We start from the raw sequence: 17491 nt of genomic DNA, 5'->3' as shown, positions 1-17491 counted from the left end.
ATTTCCTGCAACTGCTAATTTCTTTTTTTCTTCTGCCCTTCATTTTTGCTTTATGGATCTTAATATTCATCACGCCATCTTCTTCATAGCTGAGGAACTCAGTTAAATTCTACCAAACATTAACACAGGAAAAGAAGCCTCTAAGATATGTCAAGCTCTGTTAATATGAGTAAAATACCTTCAAAAGAAGGCTGAAACACAAGCCAAATTATTCCATTCTGATTGATTCTCCAAACAGTTCATGGAGACATCATGGTTTACACCACAGTATCAGTCTTTTATCACAGGTAATAGTTACTCTGCTCCCCATTTAGATAACACCTTTAATATTCTTACACAAAATATTCATCTTCTGGAAATGAAGATCGATCTGCATACCTGCTGTCAAGGTTTTTACAGTTCTGAACAGAGTCATTAAGTGGAGATAGTGAAAACATAGCATTTAGCACTGAGATGGCCACTTCTGGGCAGTTTTCCACATCCAGTCGATGAAGCAATTCTAAAACATCCCCTTCAGTCAATCGTAACCAGGCTTGAAGCAGCTTCTTCTTCATTACCTCCTTAACAGCATCTAATAATACAGGAATTCAAATGGTTTAAAACATTAGATGTCAAAAAACACCAAGTTTTCAACATATTTTCACAAATCAATTTTCTACAGAAGGCTTTTTGAAATGAAGTTTTATATAATTGAACTTAAAATTACCTTAAAAAAAGAGAAAAAACCAACAGTTATACAAGAACTATCAACAGAGCACTACTACATTTTTGAGGCAATATTTTCCCTAGAGGAAATAAAAAAACCCAAAAAAACTCTATCCAAAAACTGGTACATCTAAAGACACCACCTCAACCCAGAAAATCTACAAATCGTGAACTCTTGTAGAGCAAGGAAATATTCTGGAGAAGCATTGCTATATACTTGCTCTGTTTCAGGCATTTAGAAATTGGCTGCTTTTGGAGCAGGGTACTACTGTAGAGATCTTTAGTCTGAACTGCCACACGGAATTCCTGTGTTAATTCAATTATTCAATTGGATTATGAAATTTACATAAAGATACTTTAAATCCCTCTTCCCCATTGCCACAATGAACAGTTTCTGGATCTCTACAGTGGTATTCAATCAAGGAGAAAAGTATTTATGGGAACATCTAGAATACATACATCCACACAGATTTAAGCAGGGAGGTAGAAATGGTGGATGATAAAACAGAATAACTAGAGAGCATACAAGTATGCTCTTAGAACCTTTTAGAAAACAATACCCAATGTAACAGAAACAATGTAGTCCACACACTAACAACATTAATCTTTCCTCTTATATGTAACTCAGGATAATAAAGACCACTTAAATATTGTCAAAAGTTCAGAGAGCTGTAAAAAGGCCTTGAAAGACCTAAATTAAGGTTTTAAGATTGAGAAACCTCTCCAAGCTGAAAAGCATAAACCAGTAGAATGTAGTAGAAAGAAAGAGAGTGGAGAACTGACAATTGAACGCACCCTGAAAAGCAGAACTAAGCAGAATCTGGATTATGTCTTCTAGGTCTTGTTTAATTATAAACCCTAGTTCTAAAGCCAGTATGGGAAAACATGCACGGAACAGATGGAAAAAGTTTCAACCTAGCAACCTTGAACGAGAAGGTTCCCTTCTTGCTATCTCTGGAGTTACTCAGATAAGCAAATTCGATAGATCTAGATATTCAAAGTCACAGAACTTGCAAAACAGATCAAAATGAGGGAGTACTAGTCCTTCTATACTGCAGAAGAAAGCACTCAGCTGATCCTCTCTTCCTTTGCTGTCAAGAACACACTAACACCATCCCCAACTAGCCAAAAACAAAGGTAGATCAAAAAAACCACATGTACACATGAAACACCTTTAAGAGTTCCAGTTACCAATGAAAACAGTACTTTTGTTCCCTGTTTTAAATTAATATCCACATAGGTCTTATTTCTCACAGTTCACAAGCAGTACATCACTACGTCAAGAAAATTCTCAGTAAAATTCAACAGGGCTCAGTATAGATTTTCCAAACAAAGTAATGGATGACACAGTAGCACACTTACAGCTTTTATTGTGAAATTCATGTGTATAATTGCTGTTGTTGAAAAAAAAAAAAAAAAAAAAAAAGGGCTTGTTATATGTAGGCAGGCCAAAATTGGCTCACTCCAATGCATGGGACCTTTTGATCCTTCAGCAACGCCACCACACACAATTATGGGTACATTCTGAATGGCTCTTTAGATAAAAATGATACAGTACAGAACACATCAAAAAGAATAAAGCTGCTTCATGACGAGGGTCAAATCAAAAATTCATTTAAAAAATTCAAGCTAGTTAAAGGAAAAATTAAACAGCTGAGAAGATTTTTCACATCAAAGGCACACAGGAAACATTTTCAAGCAATCATCATATTGATATTAATGTTTACATTTCAATTCTTAAATGTATTTATTAGTTACAAAAATATTGTAACAAAGTGAATTTCGAAATACACTGATTAAATTGTTACATTTTTGTACTTCTGTGTTTATAATTAAATTGTTGTTTTTTAATTTTAATACCATTTGGTCCTATTTTAGAGCTCAGTGGCTCTCAAGTTTTTTGAAAGGGCAAAACCTTTCTGGTTTGTCCACTATAAGGGGACTGGAAAACCAAAGCAGCAGGCAGAATTTCTCCTGCTTAAACATTTCCTGGTACCTCATGACTCCCATTGAGCTCCTTACTGTTGCCATCAAAGCTTCCACATAAATCATCACCCAGAACGTTCAAAAGTATTCTCTCTTAAACATTTATATTAAGATGTTGAGAATAGATGGTCTCTTACCAGATCTGTCATTAAGTCCTTGTTGCAGCAATTTTACTCTCTGCGCTATTGACAGAGCTCTCATGTGAACTTTTTCTGCCAAAACCTTAAAGCAAATTAAGACAGTAAAATACATTTCTACAAATGATAACAACCATATTCATTAACTACCTGTGGCTTTAAACTCTCAGTTTTATCCATCCACAGAAACCTCAAATCAACAAAAGCCTGTAATATCTATACCATCAGCATCGTACCAATATATTAACAAGCAGATTCTTGTGCATGGAATAAAATGTAAAATAAATAAAGAATAAAGTTAACAAATAACTTAGAAGCTTGGCAGCTCCTCTTAGTGCAACACCTAGATATGAAAACTATTTTCTCTTTAAAGCTTTAAGAGCAATGAATACCTGCAATGAAAAAACTAAAGTATGTGCTTTTCTTAAAGCCTACTAACACACAGATTCAGTTAAAAACCAGAATTTAATCTAAATTAAGAAAGAACAGAAGATGGTTCTGTGTGAAAAAATTTAACATTTTTGTTTCAAGATCTTGCCTAAGATGTCTGTACAAGAAATAAACATGGTAGCATACCTTCTTGCCCCTACACATAAACATAAGTAATGGTTGATACTTCTCAAAACTGGAATACCAAAAATAGGCAATTTTTTACACTAGTATTGCTGTGATCCTAACGTTACTGAATTATCTAAAATATCCTAACAGAGAAGAAAAATTGCTTCACAAACATCACAAAAAGCATAGATAGAAAACAAAAGATTGTATGCATAGTGTATACTTTTACTGTCTGGTCCTGAAGTTCTATCACAAAAGTAATTTCTGTCATGCAAGTTCTTCAGTCAAATTCAGGATTTTTAACTTAAAAAGTTGTATTAAATCACTCCCCTTCAAAATTCTGGCAAGTGAAAATAAATAATTTAACTGTTCTCAGTGTATAGACAATGAAATATAATAAAAGTTTTAAAGTCTTTTTCCCAAGTCAGTCTTTGAAATATTAAGTGCTTCAATTTACCTCATATGCGAGCTTCCTGACAGCTTCCTTTACATCCATAGTGCGACCTACAATTTTTGGCAAAGTCCTCGCTGATGGAGCAATGCAAGACAGAACTGCACGCCTTACTTCTGAATTTGAATCATTTTCAAGTAATGTGTTGTAGACTGAAAGTAAAATAGTCATAATAATGTTTTTGTAAGGGTTTGAAACACTATAGAAAACCAGACAAAACAAACACAACAAAAAAAATAATCGGCAGCTATTACTAAAACTTTTCCTCTGCCCCTGCATAGCTCATACAAATTTAGGGAACAGTTTAGAGCCACAGCCCCAAGGCTTTATTTTACATGCTAAGCTATGATCTCAAAACAAATTTAACTAATAAAATAATATTTTCAATCACAAGTAGGATCCTCAGCAAATAATTCTGTAAATTGCAACTCTAGACTACCTATAAATAACCACTTTGTGGACAAAAAAATAAAAACAAAAATTAAAAAGCTTCCAAATGTTGGCTCCTTAAGAACTCTATTCACTGTCTATACATTCTAATTACCTTTGAGGCAGATACTCAAATTTTCCTATAGATGGAAAACTGCAATCTTCTACCGAAACTCAAATAGTAAATCTCTTGTGTAATGTTTTTTGTTATATTCTTGACCCTTCTTCAAAATTAAAAGCAACAGAAAGAATTTCAGAGAATACTGGAATTCATGTTCTTTCTCTGTGAGACAATGATTGACTATGAAATTTATGTGCTCCTAAATAAGGACTTTATAAACAAACACTTAGAAAATATAATTTCAAAGAAGGTTCCTTAACAACAAAAAAATCCCAACTAACTTACTCTCTTCACAAAAGACAGAATTTAGTTTAATCAGGGCACAATTTACATACCAGCTGTTCTGGCACAAACCTACAGACTTTCCACCTCGAGGCAATGGAAGTAGAGGCTTAGTAAAGAGTCATACTATACACAAAGAAACCTCAAACCAGCACAAAAACTGTGTCAAGAAACTTGGGTTACAAAGGTGCTAATCTCTTGTTCATCATCATGAACAAAATGAGATTCGGGATAAAAAAAAAAAAAATGCCCCCAAAAAATCTTTGGTCAGCAATGCCAGTAACCAGTTTGCCTCTCATAGGGCAGACAGCTGTAATTTGAGAAAAAAATAGTTTTTCTATTATCAATATTCATTAACTACCTGTGGCTTTAAACTCTCGGTTTTATCCATCCACAGAAACCTCAAATCAACAAAAGCCTGTAATATCTATACCATCTATACCATCAGCATTGTACCAATATATTAACAAGCAGATTCTTGTGCATGGAATAAAATGTAAAATAAATAAAGAATAAAGTTAACAAATAACTTAGAAGCTTGGCAGCTCCTCTTAGTGCAACACCTAGATATGAAAACTATTTTCTCTTTAAAGCTTTAAGAGCAATGAATACCTGCAATGAAAAAACTAAAGTATGTGCTTTTCTTAAAGCCTACTAACACACAGATTCAGTTAAAAACCAGAATTTAATCTAAATTAAGAAAGAACAGAAGATGGTTCTGTGTGAAAAAATTTAACATTTTTGTTTCAAGATCTTGCCTAAGATGTCTGTACAAGAAATAAACATGGTAGCATACCTTCTTGCCCCTACACATAAACATAAGTAATGGTTGATACTTCTCAAAACTGGAATACCAAAAATAGGCAATTTTTTACACTAGTATTGCTGTGATCCTAACGTTACTGAATTATCTAAAATATCCTAACAGAGAAGAAAAATTGCTTCACAAACATCACAAAAAGCATAGATAGAAAACAAAAGATTGTATGCATAGTGTATACTTTTACTGTCTGGTCCTGAAGTTCTATCACAAAAGTAATTTCTGTCATGCAAGTTCTTCAGTCAAATTCAGGATTTTTAACTTAAAAAGTTGTATTAAATCACTCCCCTTCAAAATTCTGGCAAGTGAAAATAAATAATTTAACTGTTCTCAGTGTATAGACAATGAAATATAATAAAAGTTTTAATGTCTTTTTCCCGAGTCAGTCTTTGAAATATTAAGTGCTTCAATTTACCTCATATGCGAGCTTCCTGACAGCTTCCTTTACATCCATAGTGCGACCTACAATTTTTGGCAAAGTCCTCGCTGATGGAGCAATGCAAGACAGAACTGCACGCCTTACTTCTGAATTTGAATCATTTTCAAGTAATGTGTTGTAGACTGAAAGTAAAATAGTCATAATAATGTTTTTGTAAGGGTTTGAAACACTATAGAAAACCAGACAAAACAAACACAACAAAAAAAAATAATCAGCAGCTATTACTAAAACTTTTCCTCTGCCCCTGCATAGCTCATACAAATTTAGGGAACATTAGATCATAATCATAAAATTAGAGCCACAGCCCCAAGGCTTTATGGTAATTACATGCTAAGCTATGATCTCAAAACAAATTTAACTAATAAAATAATATTTTCAATCACAAGTAGGATCCTCAGCAAATAATTCTGTAAATTGCAACTCTAGACTACCTATAAATAACCACTTTGTGGACAAAAAAATAAAAACAAAAATTAAAAAGCTTCCAAATGTTGGCTCCTTAAGAACTCTATTCACTGTCTATACATTCTAATTACCTTTGAGGCAGATACTCAAATTTTCCTATAGATGGAAAACTGCAATCTTCTACCGAAACTCAAATAGTAAATCTCTTGTGTAATGTTTTTTGTTATATTCTTGACCCTTCTTCAAAATTAAAAGCAACAGAAAGAATTTCAGAGAATACTGGAATTCATGTTCTTTCTCTGTGAGACAATGATTGACTATGAAATTTATGTGCTCCTAAATAAGGACTTTATAAACAAACACTTAGAAAATATAATTTCAAAGAAGGTTCCTTAACAACAAAAAAATCCCAACTAACTTACTCTCTTCACAAAAGACAGAATTTAGTTTAATCAGGGCACAATTTACATACCAGCTGTTCTGGCACAAACCTACAGACTTTCCACCTCGAGGCAATGGAAGTAGAGGCTTAGTAAAGAGTCATACTATACACAAAGAAACCTCAAACCAGCACAAAAACTGTGTCAAGAAACTTGGGTTACAAAGGTGCTAATCTCTTGTTCATCATCATGAACAAAATGAGATTCGGGATAAAAAAAAAAAAAATGCCCCCAAAAAATCTTTGGTCAGCAATGCCAGTAACCAGTTTGCCTCTCATAGGGCAGACAGCTGTAATTTGAGAAAAAAATAGTTTTTCTATTATCACCTCCACTCCTCTAAGTGTTTTTGTAGAAGTTCAATTCAATTAATAGTACAAAAGGCTCCTTAGGGGGCAAGAACTGAAAAAGCATGTATCGTATCTCCACCCCAATTCACAACATCCCGTTATTCTCACCATCCCTCAGTTACATTCAGTTCATAGAACAGCCTGAGCCCAAAATGATTTGTCTGTCATTTAATCACCAGTGGATCTCTCCTTGAAGCAGTTCTCTTTTCTGCCCTTGAACATACACAACTCTCATATCTACAACCTCCTCTGGCAAGGAGCTCCACAGTTTATGAATTATTACAAGAATCCCCTCTAAGTTTTGTTTACTCAATGCTGAAAAGAAATGCTTTAAAATGTTTAAAAGTAATGTAAATCAACAAATGTTGTTCTTAAACAGAAGAAAAAAATCCGATACTACTTACTATTAACAACAGGGCAGTTTTCATCCTTAGGATCTTGAAGTCTCGACAGGGCCAAGACAGCTTGAATTCTCACATTTGAAAATTTATCTTTAAGTCTAACCAGCATGGCTTCATTAATTTTATCAAATAAATCATCATCAATCTGGGCATTCTCTGGCATATTTCCCAAAATCTTATTAACAAGCTGGCACGTTCGAAACCTAACTGCATGGCTGTTCGCATCGTGAGACTTAGGGAAAGAAAAAAATGAAAGTATTTTCATAATCACACCTTTCTCATTTCCAACATAAGGCTATTAACATGCACATGCAAGTAGTTAATATTCTATACAGTACATGAAATATGCACTTCTGTATTTCAAAAGCTTCTCGTATTTAAGGAAAACACTTGTGGCCCATCACTTGTATCAGTAGCACTTTACATAATCAGTCACATCTTCACAAAGGAAGAAACACGCTTATCACTCAGTGCAGACTATTGTACATTAGCTAACTTACCCCTCCATAAAACATTAGAAGTGAAAAAAAAAAATATATATATATTAGCAATGATGATTAGTGACCTTGGCCTGACCAATAATTTCTCCTTATCAAAACACTAGTTTAAGGAACTGTAATTCTACCTGTGTTTTCATCCTATTGGAACTGTCAGTGTTCTTTATAACACTTGCAATAGGCAGAAATGAATACGTATACCAACCATATGAAAGGTCTTTTAATATTTTTACTCATCAAAGAAACAGCATAAATTCATTTCCACGACCCTTCCAGAATTCCACACTTAAAAATGCACGTATAGTAAAGCATATGAGAACATATCTGACAGCCAAATAAAAAAAGCAATTCATATTTTGTCATGGGCCTAACTTTTGAAATGCAGTTGGTGGAGCAGAGGGGGGTACGGTGTTACTTGCAAAGCACCAGCTTTGCTTTCACTTTTTAAGTTCCAGCTTGTCAGTATCATCCCCGGCGCCAGCAAGTTATCCCCGCTGCATGAAGTTTCCACTTAAGTTAAAGCTCTAATAATAAGTGTTACTATACCTCAAGCAGAAAGTTAAACACATAATTCAGAAGCAAATTCTCTTCATCTTCTTCTCTTTCCTCACTACCATCCTCTTTCTCCATTTGATAAAATGAAGTAACAAATTTAGCCACAAAATCGATCACTTGTTCCACTGCTGGTTCCCGTCTGTAGATTATCATAGCATACTTAAGGAAATGAATGAACTTTTCATGAAAATCCTCCTTATCTTCCAACTAAAAAGAAGTAAGAATCAAACCACAACAAGAGATGACTACCTGGTTCATCTTTCAAAAGTAGTACCACAGAAAAAACAAATGGTTTTATAACTGACAGCTTCCATTTCAATTTTCAAAGAGCTAAAGCCAGCAGTTAGGGCATACCCGCTGCTGTGCCCTCTGCACTGAATATTTTGCTTTAGCCCTACAGCAGGCATATCTCTTGGTCCCTGAGCTCCACTCGGGAGTTTACATTTATTTCCCAATAGGTTTCAGAAAGGCAATCGACACCCTCATCCGGTATTGTCCTCTGTCACATCTACTTCTCGGGTTTCTAAACATCTTCCAGCAACATCGTTAACACCTGCCGTGGGCCGTTCTTACACCCGTGATCGCAGGAGACAACTGCATATAGTAGTCTAGCGTGCGACTTTTTTTAAAATCGCAGTGCTTTTCTTAGTCATACTAGCCTCAATGTCTGTTTTAGGGGAAAGAAGGCCAAAGAGGGTCGGTGCCCTCTGAAATAAGAGCCGAGCAGACCCCCAAGGCCCTCACTTTCCCCTCAGCCCGGCGGTGACCGCTCCGCTCCGCCCCGCCGCTGGCACGCCCCGAGGGCGGCCCTACCTGGTTATAGGTGCTCTTCAAATCCATGACCAGTTTCGCGTGGTTGTGGTGAGGCTTCTGGGCCAGCTGAAAGGCCTCTTTGATTTGCAGAACCCTCTTTTTCACTCCCATGGCTGCAGGGGAGACCGGTCACCTCAGGATAACCCTCTCCGGACTCGCGGGAAGACGGGGAGCCGCTGTTCCACCCCTCAGGAGGGCCCTAACGGCGTAAGGGCCGTAAGCCGACCGAGACTCCCGCCTCACAGCCCAGCCGAGCCGAGCCCAGCCGCTCCTCGCCTCCCGCTTCAGCCGCGGGGCCGCTGCCGCCACAGACCGTCTCGCGCCAGCAACGGCCGCGGCGCTCGCGCGCCCAGCTTCAAACTGGACTCCGGGCCAATGGCGGGCGGGGCGGCCGTTAAGCCGGGCGCGCGCGGAGGGCGCCGTAGCCGCCATCTTGCTGCGGGGCGGGCCGTGAGGGAGAGGGGCGGCAGCGCCTCCGCCTTCTCCTCCTCCTCCTCTGACTTCTTCTCCTCCGCCTTCCTTCTTCTCCGCCTTCTGGGGCGCGCTCCCGGTAGGGGCGGCTGTTTCAAAGCAGGCCGGGTGTCGGCTGAGCCAGAGGCTGAGGAGAAGCGTCGTGCGGGAGGATTTCCACAATGTACGTTGGTGCAAAGCTGTTGAATAAGGATGATAAACTGTGGTGCTGGCCTCAGCCGCTCTCCCGAAGACCTCTCCGGACGTGACCATCTGAAAAAATGAGTGTAATTGCGTTTTGTTAACAAACGCCTTACATCGAAGCAATTGGGGCAGCAAACCAAGAAGGCTCAGGCTGTGCCTAAAAGTAATAAAAGCCCTTTGGGGAGCGGTAGATCTAGAGCGAGATACATTTGCCTGTTTTAGAGATACAGGTAAGAAAAGGGATTAAGTTCACTAGGTTAACTGGCTAAGTAAGTAGCCGCTTGCTTAGTTTTCCTTGAGTTAACTACCCATGATGGATCCAACTTGTAGATTGTGTTTCTGACTGAGACATCTTTCTGTTTTGTGTCAGCTGTAAGGGGGGCTGAAAAGATGGACAGTATGGATAACTGACTTGGAATACTTATTTGTGTTCCTTCTAGACTGAATCTTTTACTAGTAGAAATTTTCCTCAATTTTTCAAGCACTTGTTGTGAACCTAATGTTTTCCCAGAAATCTCTAAACTTCAGAATAATAATAAATTTTGTATCTTATTAAAAACAGGAAAGATAACTAAGCTCAAACTCCAGAGACACGTTACAGGTTACAGAACGTACTGTGAGACAGTGGCTGATATTAAAGGGGAAGCAAGGCAGGGGATGATTAGCTGAAACAGTCTGAGCATATGTTAATTGCAGACTTAAGGACAGTATTCAAAAACCTTAACAGAAATAGTTAAGATGTGGACATTAGGAATTTAATGTATTTGATGCCTTTATGTGTTTGAGCTTTAAAAAATAAGTGTCTCATTACCTCAAGTGATGATAGTTACCTAGAAAAACAGTTTACATACCATCAAATGACAGAAGGTGAAATAGACAGAATCCATCCTGAAGAAGGGTCACTTTTGGCTTTCTAAGAAAAAAAACAACCCACCTAACAAATAAAATAGATAAGCACTAGGGGTCAGTCTTGTTCCAAATCTGAATCTTCCCAGTGTTTTCTTTAAGTAGCAGATTTTTATAGACAAAATAATGGAATTATTTTCTCTTTACAATTGTGTCAAGGATTATGAGGTATATGAGCTGTATGTGGAGAGTGGAGGACAGCAGCAGGGAAAAAAGTGTTCTGTTCTATAGACAAAAATAAAAATAAATTTTAAAATAATTTATACATGTGTCACAGAGGTTTTTCCCTGATATATTGTACTACCATACATTTGTGTATGTTTAAAACAGATGCTTGCTTTTTAAAGGTGAGTTGTTTGTGTTTTGTATTAACTTTTAAAAGGTTAAAATGGATCTGGCTTCCTGCTCCTAGAGGGAAGGAAATGCATTCTGTATGCACAAGTACAATAGTAACATACAATCATACATATTAACTTTTTCTAAAAGTTTTTATTTCATGTGGAATAAATAGTTACTCTCCAAAAACATTATAATCAACAGCAAATGCTCAATGAGTTGGGTTTTTTGGGATTTTGTTTTGTTTTGGTTGTATTTTCTAGGGAAATAAAATGTGTAACCATCTTTCTATTTAAGATATGTTTACCGGAAAATTAATTTCATCTAACTTTTTTCCACTATAGGAAAAGAAGACTACAGAAACAGAAAGAGGAGAAGATGGGGAGAAAAAGATGGAAACAGGAAGAGGAGAGCAGGTAAAACTTTACGATTCTTGTGGTCGTAAAAACCCAGGAGTTTCCCTTTAAGTGAAACTAATAATGTGAACTAGATTATTTTTTATTTTGATGGATTTGGCAGCCCATTTGTGCTTACCTGCTTCTCAGATCTACAGATGAGGATTTTCCTTGGTGAATACCTTGCAGTCCCTTATGACGGATTTCAGCCAGGATATAAGATTTATTTCCTCCAGTCTGCTTTAAATATTTCTGGTAGGCTTTGTATTTCTAGGTAGAAACAGAAGTCAGGCTTCTGTTATGACAAAGTGATGTCTAATCCAGTTAGACGTGCTCATTTTCAGGGTAAATATGTGACAGGGATCCAGATTCCCAGTATCATAATTGATATTTCATGTGTAGGTATATAACACGCTGAAGTAGGATTGCAAATGTTGGCCATTTGGGCTTTGCTCTGTGTAGTGTATACCAGTCTCACCCTGATACCAGATACTTTGTTTAACTGGAAGGGATGTTTGCTGTCATAGTTTTTACAGGTTATGTTTCATGGCCCCGATTGCACTAATAAAGCTTAATGGCCCCTGACCAGCCTCACCTGGGGGCTCCAGCCCCACCCCTTGCCCATGGGCCCAAGAAGCCCCTTTAAGCTCAGCCCTGACCTTCTGTGGTTTTCTGAGCCAACTCTGAGGTTCCAGTGAGCATCAGCTGCTTCCTGAGGGAAGGATACAGTGACCAACTGGGAAGGTAAGGACCTCACCAGCAGCACAGGCTCAGAGATCATAGCTGGTGGTTTTCACAATCCTATCTGGAAAGGAAAGGAATGATGAAACTCCAAAGTTTGGATGGCGCTCTAGAGGGAAGCGTGCTCTAATAATTCAAGATTTTTTCCTTGTCCTTTGAAATAGTGACCTTATCTGCAATGCTATGGTCTACTTCTGGGTGTTTCCCTACTTCTGCCCTACTGTTCTGGATCCCTTCTCTTTCCTTTATCAGTCAGTTGTGTGAGCAAATACACAGTGCCACAGGGTAAGCCAAAACTGCTGCATGCCAATTACTTTGTGGTAATTTTAGATGTAGGTCACTGGATAAAAAAGAGGCAAAAAATAGGAATTTGTTGCTATCTATTTAGGAAATGTTTTGTAACTGATGCGTCTGGTAGTTTCCTGTTTCCATATTAAAAATATAAGCAGTAATATTTTGTCCGTTTTTGTGTAGTGGATCTAATGAACTTGAGTCACTTGAGCATGAGATTGAAGCTTTTTCTAATGTTTGGAGTATTGACTGGCAAGTCTTGTCTGGACTCAGAATACTTTACCAGTGACAAGTTATGTTCTGCTAAAATGCCATCTTGTACCAAAGCCTCAAGTTTTCCCCTCTAACCTTCCAAAATGCATACACAGCTTCCTTGAAAATATCTCAGTGGTTTATTCCTTTCCCCATGTACCTGAAGATCTGTGTTCCTCGGCTCTGTCTGTGCTTGTGTAAGTGTCTGTGTCCTCTGGTATTCAGTAGGAAAAACATGAATGTTACTATCTGCCTAGTAGAGCAATAACACACATAACTTATTGTAAGTACTTTTAAAACCTTTTGCACATTTGTTAATTTTTCTTTACTCTGAGGGTGGCAGAGCCCTGGAACAGGCTGCCCAGAGAGATGGTGGAGCCTCCGTCACTGGAGACATTCCAAACCCACCTGGACATGTTCCTGTGCAACCTGCTCTGGGTGGACCTACTTTGGCAGGGGGGTTGGACTAGATGATGTCCAGAGGTCCCTTCCAACCCCATATCATTCTGTGATTCATGTCTTATCAGACACCAGACCATTGACGATGGCATGTCCTTATCCTCTGGTCATAGTTTCAGTCACAGGCAGCAGCATCTTGGACACTAATGCCAGTGCCAGAAGAAACTATACTTAGTCATTCCTGTGTGCAAGGCTCTGTTTCTTACCTTTTCTTATTAAAGTTCTGCCTGCACTAAACTTCTCTTCCCTGCTGAGCATCTCCCAGACCATCTTGGTTTTCCTTCCTGGCCTTTCCCTTCTCCTATTCTGCGTTTCTCAGTCGGTCTTCATTTCCTCTCACTCCTGTAGTGAAGATTCTTTCTGCCTCCTGAGATTTAGAGTCCCTCCTTTTCTCTCAGCAATTAAAGGGTTTGGTTTCTCTGTCCTAAGGTCTTCTCTTCTTATATCTTCTCACTCCTCCTTCTCCCCGCTGCCTGCAGGCATTCTTCCTTTTCCTCTTGGAGTATTTATTCTTAACAGTGCTTTATCTCTTTTTGCCCTCACTGAGAATTTCCTTTTTATGCTGACACTTTTCCCTTCCCTTACCTGACACTGGGTAATCCTCCTTCCCAATTCTGATAGTCCTGAGACCCATCACTAGCAAAGTGGAAGCTTCTTGCCCAAGAAGGATGGAGAGTACTGCCAGGAGGTGAGAGGGGAAAGCTGCCTGACCTGCAGGGGGGAAGAGGCAGCCTCAGAGGGGGCTGTGAGCCAGGGTGAGCTGAGACAGGGCCCTCGGCCTGCTCCATGGGGTCTCTTGTACTGGCTGCAGTGACACATCAAAGGGCTATTCAGCAGCCCTCAACTTCTCTTACCTGTTTTTTCTCCCTTTTCTCCCTCTCCACCTCTGATTTCACCCTACTTTGCCTTCCTCTCCTTCCCTTTTCTCTTCTAGACTTGTTTAAACGTGCCCACTAACCATTTTCCTCTTGCATAACTTGACTGAAGCATTCTTCTTCAAAAATCCCATTATCTTAATAGCTTGCCTTATTTTTTGTGGGCTTTTTTTCTGCCTTTTCTGTCCTTTTATTTATTTTTACATGTAGAAGCCTGCTTTCTGAAGAGAGGGAACGGCTTGCAGATGAAAAAGACATGACCCGTATTACTGTCAGTTTTCTTCTGGCACCTTTCCAGTGCCTTTAGTGTGACTGAGGGGAACTGACCAGTCTCTTTGGATCAGGCACACTGGATCCTGGACACAGCTTCTGGGCTCAGCTGCGCTCAAGTCTGCCTCTTAGCTGGAAGAACTGCTTCATTCTGCTTTCTGCTGAGCAACAAAAATTGAACAAGGTATTTTTTTCATCTCTTTGTTGGTCCATCTGGACTTGGAGAGGATTGCCAAAATAGCAGAGCTTATGAAAGGTGCCAACACCGTCCTCTCTGATGACCTCTGCAATCCTTTGGCAGCCCAAGAAGGCAGCATGATTTAATCTGCAGACGATCTCTCTAACAGCACCCCAGCGACGTCTGTGCTGCTGCCTTTATGGCTGGCTCAGCGTCCCCTCTGGGGAATTTGTAGCATCCAGCCACTGGCATCTCCTCCTGGCGGAAGCTCAACCATTTGAAGAGAAGGGGAGGGAAAAAAAAAAATCAAAAAAAACCCCAACAAAACGCGATGAGGATGTTTGCACATGCTGCTCTCTGCCTCTTCGCCTGGGTGTTGTGCTGAAGGACTAGGACATCTGCTCAGAAGGAGAGCGGCAGCGGCTGGAGCTTGCCCTGTTTGGGGGTGAAGTTCCTCCAGCGCTATGGGGGTTTGAGTGCCTGCAGCCTCGGGGAGGGGGGGGCAGCAGCAGGGACAGATCGAGCGTACGCAGACAGACTTGATTAAAATTCAAGCCTAATGGCCTCTGGCATAAACAAGATTCATCAGCCCGGGACTTGCAATGGATCTAAAGCCGCTCGCAGCAGCTCGGCAGAGGAATGCAATCAGGAAATGCACATGAAAATGTGCAAGAAGATTGCCCAGCTCACTAAGGTAAGTCTGACTCCCGCAGCCTTTCCGGGGAGGTGAGGCTGCCCGGGCCGGGGGCGGCGGGGCTGGCTCCCGGCTGCCCGCTCTGCTGGCCCCTGGCTCCCGGCTGCCCGCTCTGCTGGCCCCTGGCTCACAGCGAGTGAGAGAAACCGGGTTGTCTCTTATGAGGCGGTGCCTGCGAACATCGGTGGGCACAAACTTCCTTTCAAAGAGTTCTCCTGCGGGTGTTAGAGACCAAGCGTGGCGGGTTGTCTTTGTGGCTGACGATCCACGTCTCGCACTTAACCGCTCTAATTAGCGTGCAACAATAGCGAGATGAGCTCTAGCTCTGCGAAGACGTAGGGTTTGTCAGCGTGCTGCTCGGAGGAATTGACGGTATCCGATTTTTTTTCCAGAATTACGAAGACAGCAATTTATTTGCGTTTTATAGGCTCTCGAGTAGTATTGTTGCAGAACTGCAGCCGAACTGTGGTACTAAAGTACAGTATTATTTGTTCCTGATGTGCATGTGTGGAGATACTTAAGTGACCTTCGTAAAAGACAGGAGTTGGAAAGAGGCAGGACTAAATTACGTAGTATATTGTAGTAAAACTTCTAGGCAATACCGAGTTATACTACTAAATATTTTTCCACACCACTTTTAAGAAGAGAATATCCGTAGGAGGTCGCAGTGAGCTTTTAAGCTATTCTTGTGCTGCACCTTTGTCAGTGAGAAAAATCTATTTCCCACCCTTGCTTGCTGATCCCAGAGTTTACATGTTCTGTAACCTCACTGCAATTGGTAAAGACATTTTAGCAATAAAAAAAACCTGACAATGAAAGAACACCAACTAAAAATACGTGTCAAACAATAGGAAACCATTAAGATGTTCAAATTAGAATGGCTTACTAGTTATGATGCCATTCTCAACAAATGACAACTGTCGTAATTTATATCATGTGTATGAATACATACAAAATGCTACCTATATTTACACATATACTTGCTATATTATACTTACTGTACAATACCAATACTGTACTGGTGCTTTGGTTGTATGCTTCTCTGATAAGTATTTGTACACAATCTGATCCTTACTTTTTGCCCATGAATGCACACATTACTCTTCAAGGTACATTTTCATTCTGTAGTAATTGAAAGAAAACTATCCAAATAAACATTAGTTGTTTCTATAATTTTGAACATAGATATGACTGAGCAATTAAGTCTGAAAATTCTTAGAGAAGCACTTTCTGTTTATTGATAACATTCTTGATTCCTCAACCGTCGTGAAATGTACATGAAAGATGACTGCAAATAAGATTAAGATGTCCTGAGTCGTTCCCTTGTTTCCTGTCTGGTACTCCCTTGCTGTCTTTGATCAATTTTGCACTCTAAGTAAAATTTGTCCCTAAGTGTCACTCAAAAGAATCATAGTATTACCTTTTCTAACAGAAAAGCAATAGCTGTATCTCTATTAATGGATATCCTATACTTCAGAGTAACAAGAGTTGAGGAGTCACCAGCTCTGTCTTTCTGGGTGATCCATTTCTCAGCAGCAGACTTAGAACATATTGATGAGATCTGTGCAAAGAAACACTCATTCAAAATTTTCAACTCCTAAGCCAAACATTTTCTGTACAGATTTTTGTCTCTAATCACAACTAAATTTTGAGGAAAAAATACCCTGTCTATTACATTATAAAGCTTGTCTTTGGGTTGGGGAAGAATGTTCTCCTATTCTAGCAGCAGAAGGGGGAGAAAAAAATCATCCCAGTGCAAAGGATAATGGCAAAATTCTATTGTGGTGGTTTTTTCAGATGCTTTTGCTAAATTTCTACTGTTAAAATGTGGGTAGGGTGATTTCTTTTAATAGAATTTCCCCTCTGGATACTTCTCAGTCATCTGAAATAAAGATGATTTATACCTGAAACTCAAAAAAGCACTTGTGAAAAGCAAATAATTCTGTTTTGGAATATGGCTTTTAAGAACTAATTTTCTCTGCAATAACACTGCACTTAGAGAGAATGCATGGCAGAATTGGAATTTTATTCATAAGCTTTCCCTTCTAAGTTCT

At 39.0% G+C, this 17491-nt stretch overlaps 2 protein-coding genes across 5 annotated transcripts in view; one reads left to right on the top strand and one right to left on the bottom strand.

The window, feature by feature from the left end:
* NCAPG (non-SMC condensin I complex subunit G) overlaps window positions 1-9734 on the bottom strand; it is a 40463-nt gene extending 30729 nt beyond the window's left edge. Inside the window, exons 1-6 of the mRNA XM_014937066.1 lie at window positions 9387-9734; window positions 8565-8780; window positions 7525-7753; window positions 5905-6050; window positions 2829-2913; window positions 379-571 (exon numbers count right to left, since the gene is read on the bottom strand). Of these exons, the coding sequence (XP_014792552.1) occupies window positions 379-571; window positions 2829-2913; window positions 5905-6050; window positions 7525-7753; window positions 8565-8780; window positions 9387-9497 (980 nt within the window). The 5' untranslated portion in view covers window positions 9498-9734. The remainder of the gene's footprint in view (window positions 1-378; window positions 572-2828; window positions 2914-5904; window positions 6051-7524; window positions 7754-8564; window positions 8781-9386) is intronic.
* Window positions 9735-11648: 1914 nt separating this feature from the next.
* The window catches only part of LOC106885160 (protein FAM184B-like), a 52837-nt gene continuing 46994 nt past the window's right edge, over window positions 11649-17491 (top strand). For 2 of the 4 annotated variants that reach the window (XM_014937099.1, XM_014937097.1), the window contains exon 1: window positions 14803-15437. In XM_014937099.1, the coding sequence (XP_014792585.1) occupies window positions 15303-15437 (135 nt within the window). In that variant the 5' untranslated portion in view covers window positions 14803-15302. Of the gene's footprint in view, window positions 11699-14801; window positions 15438-17491 lie in introns of those variants that run through there. The other 2 variants (XM_014937100.1, XM_014937098.1) reach the window with 2 other exon arrangements.

Source organism: Calidris pugnax, unplaced genomic scaffold, assembly GCF_001431845.1.
Source record: "Calidris pugnax isolate Ruff unplaced genomic scaffold, ASM143184v1 scaffold49, whole genome shotgun sequence".
Taxonomy (NCBI): domain Eukaryota; kingdom Metazoa; phylum Chordata; class Aves; order Charadriiformes; family Scolopacidae; genus Calidris; species Calidris pugnax.
Note: the sequence above shows the minus strand (reverse complement) of the source record. Positions and strands in the feature narration are given on the sequence as shown.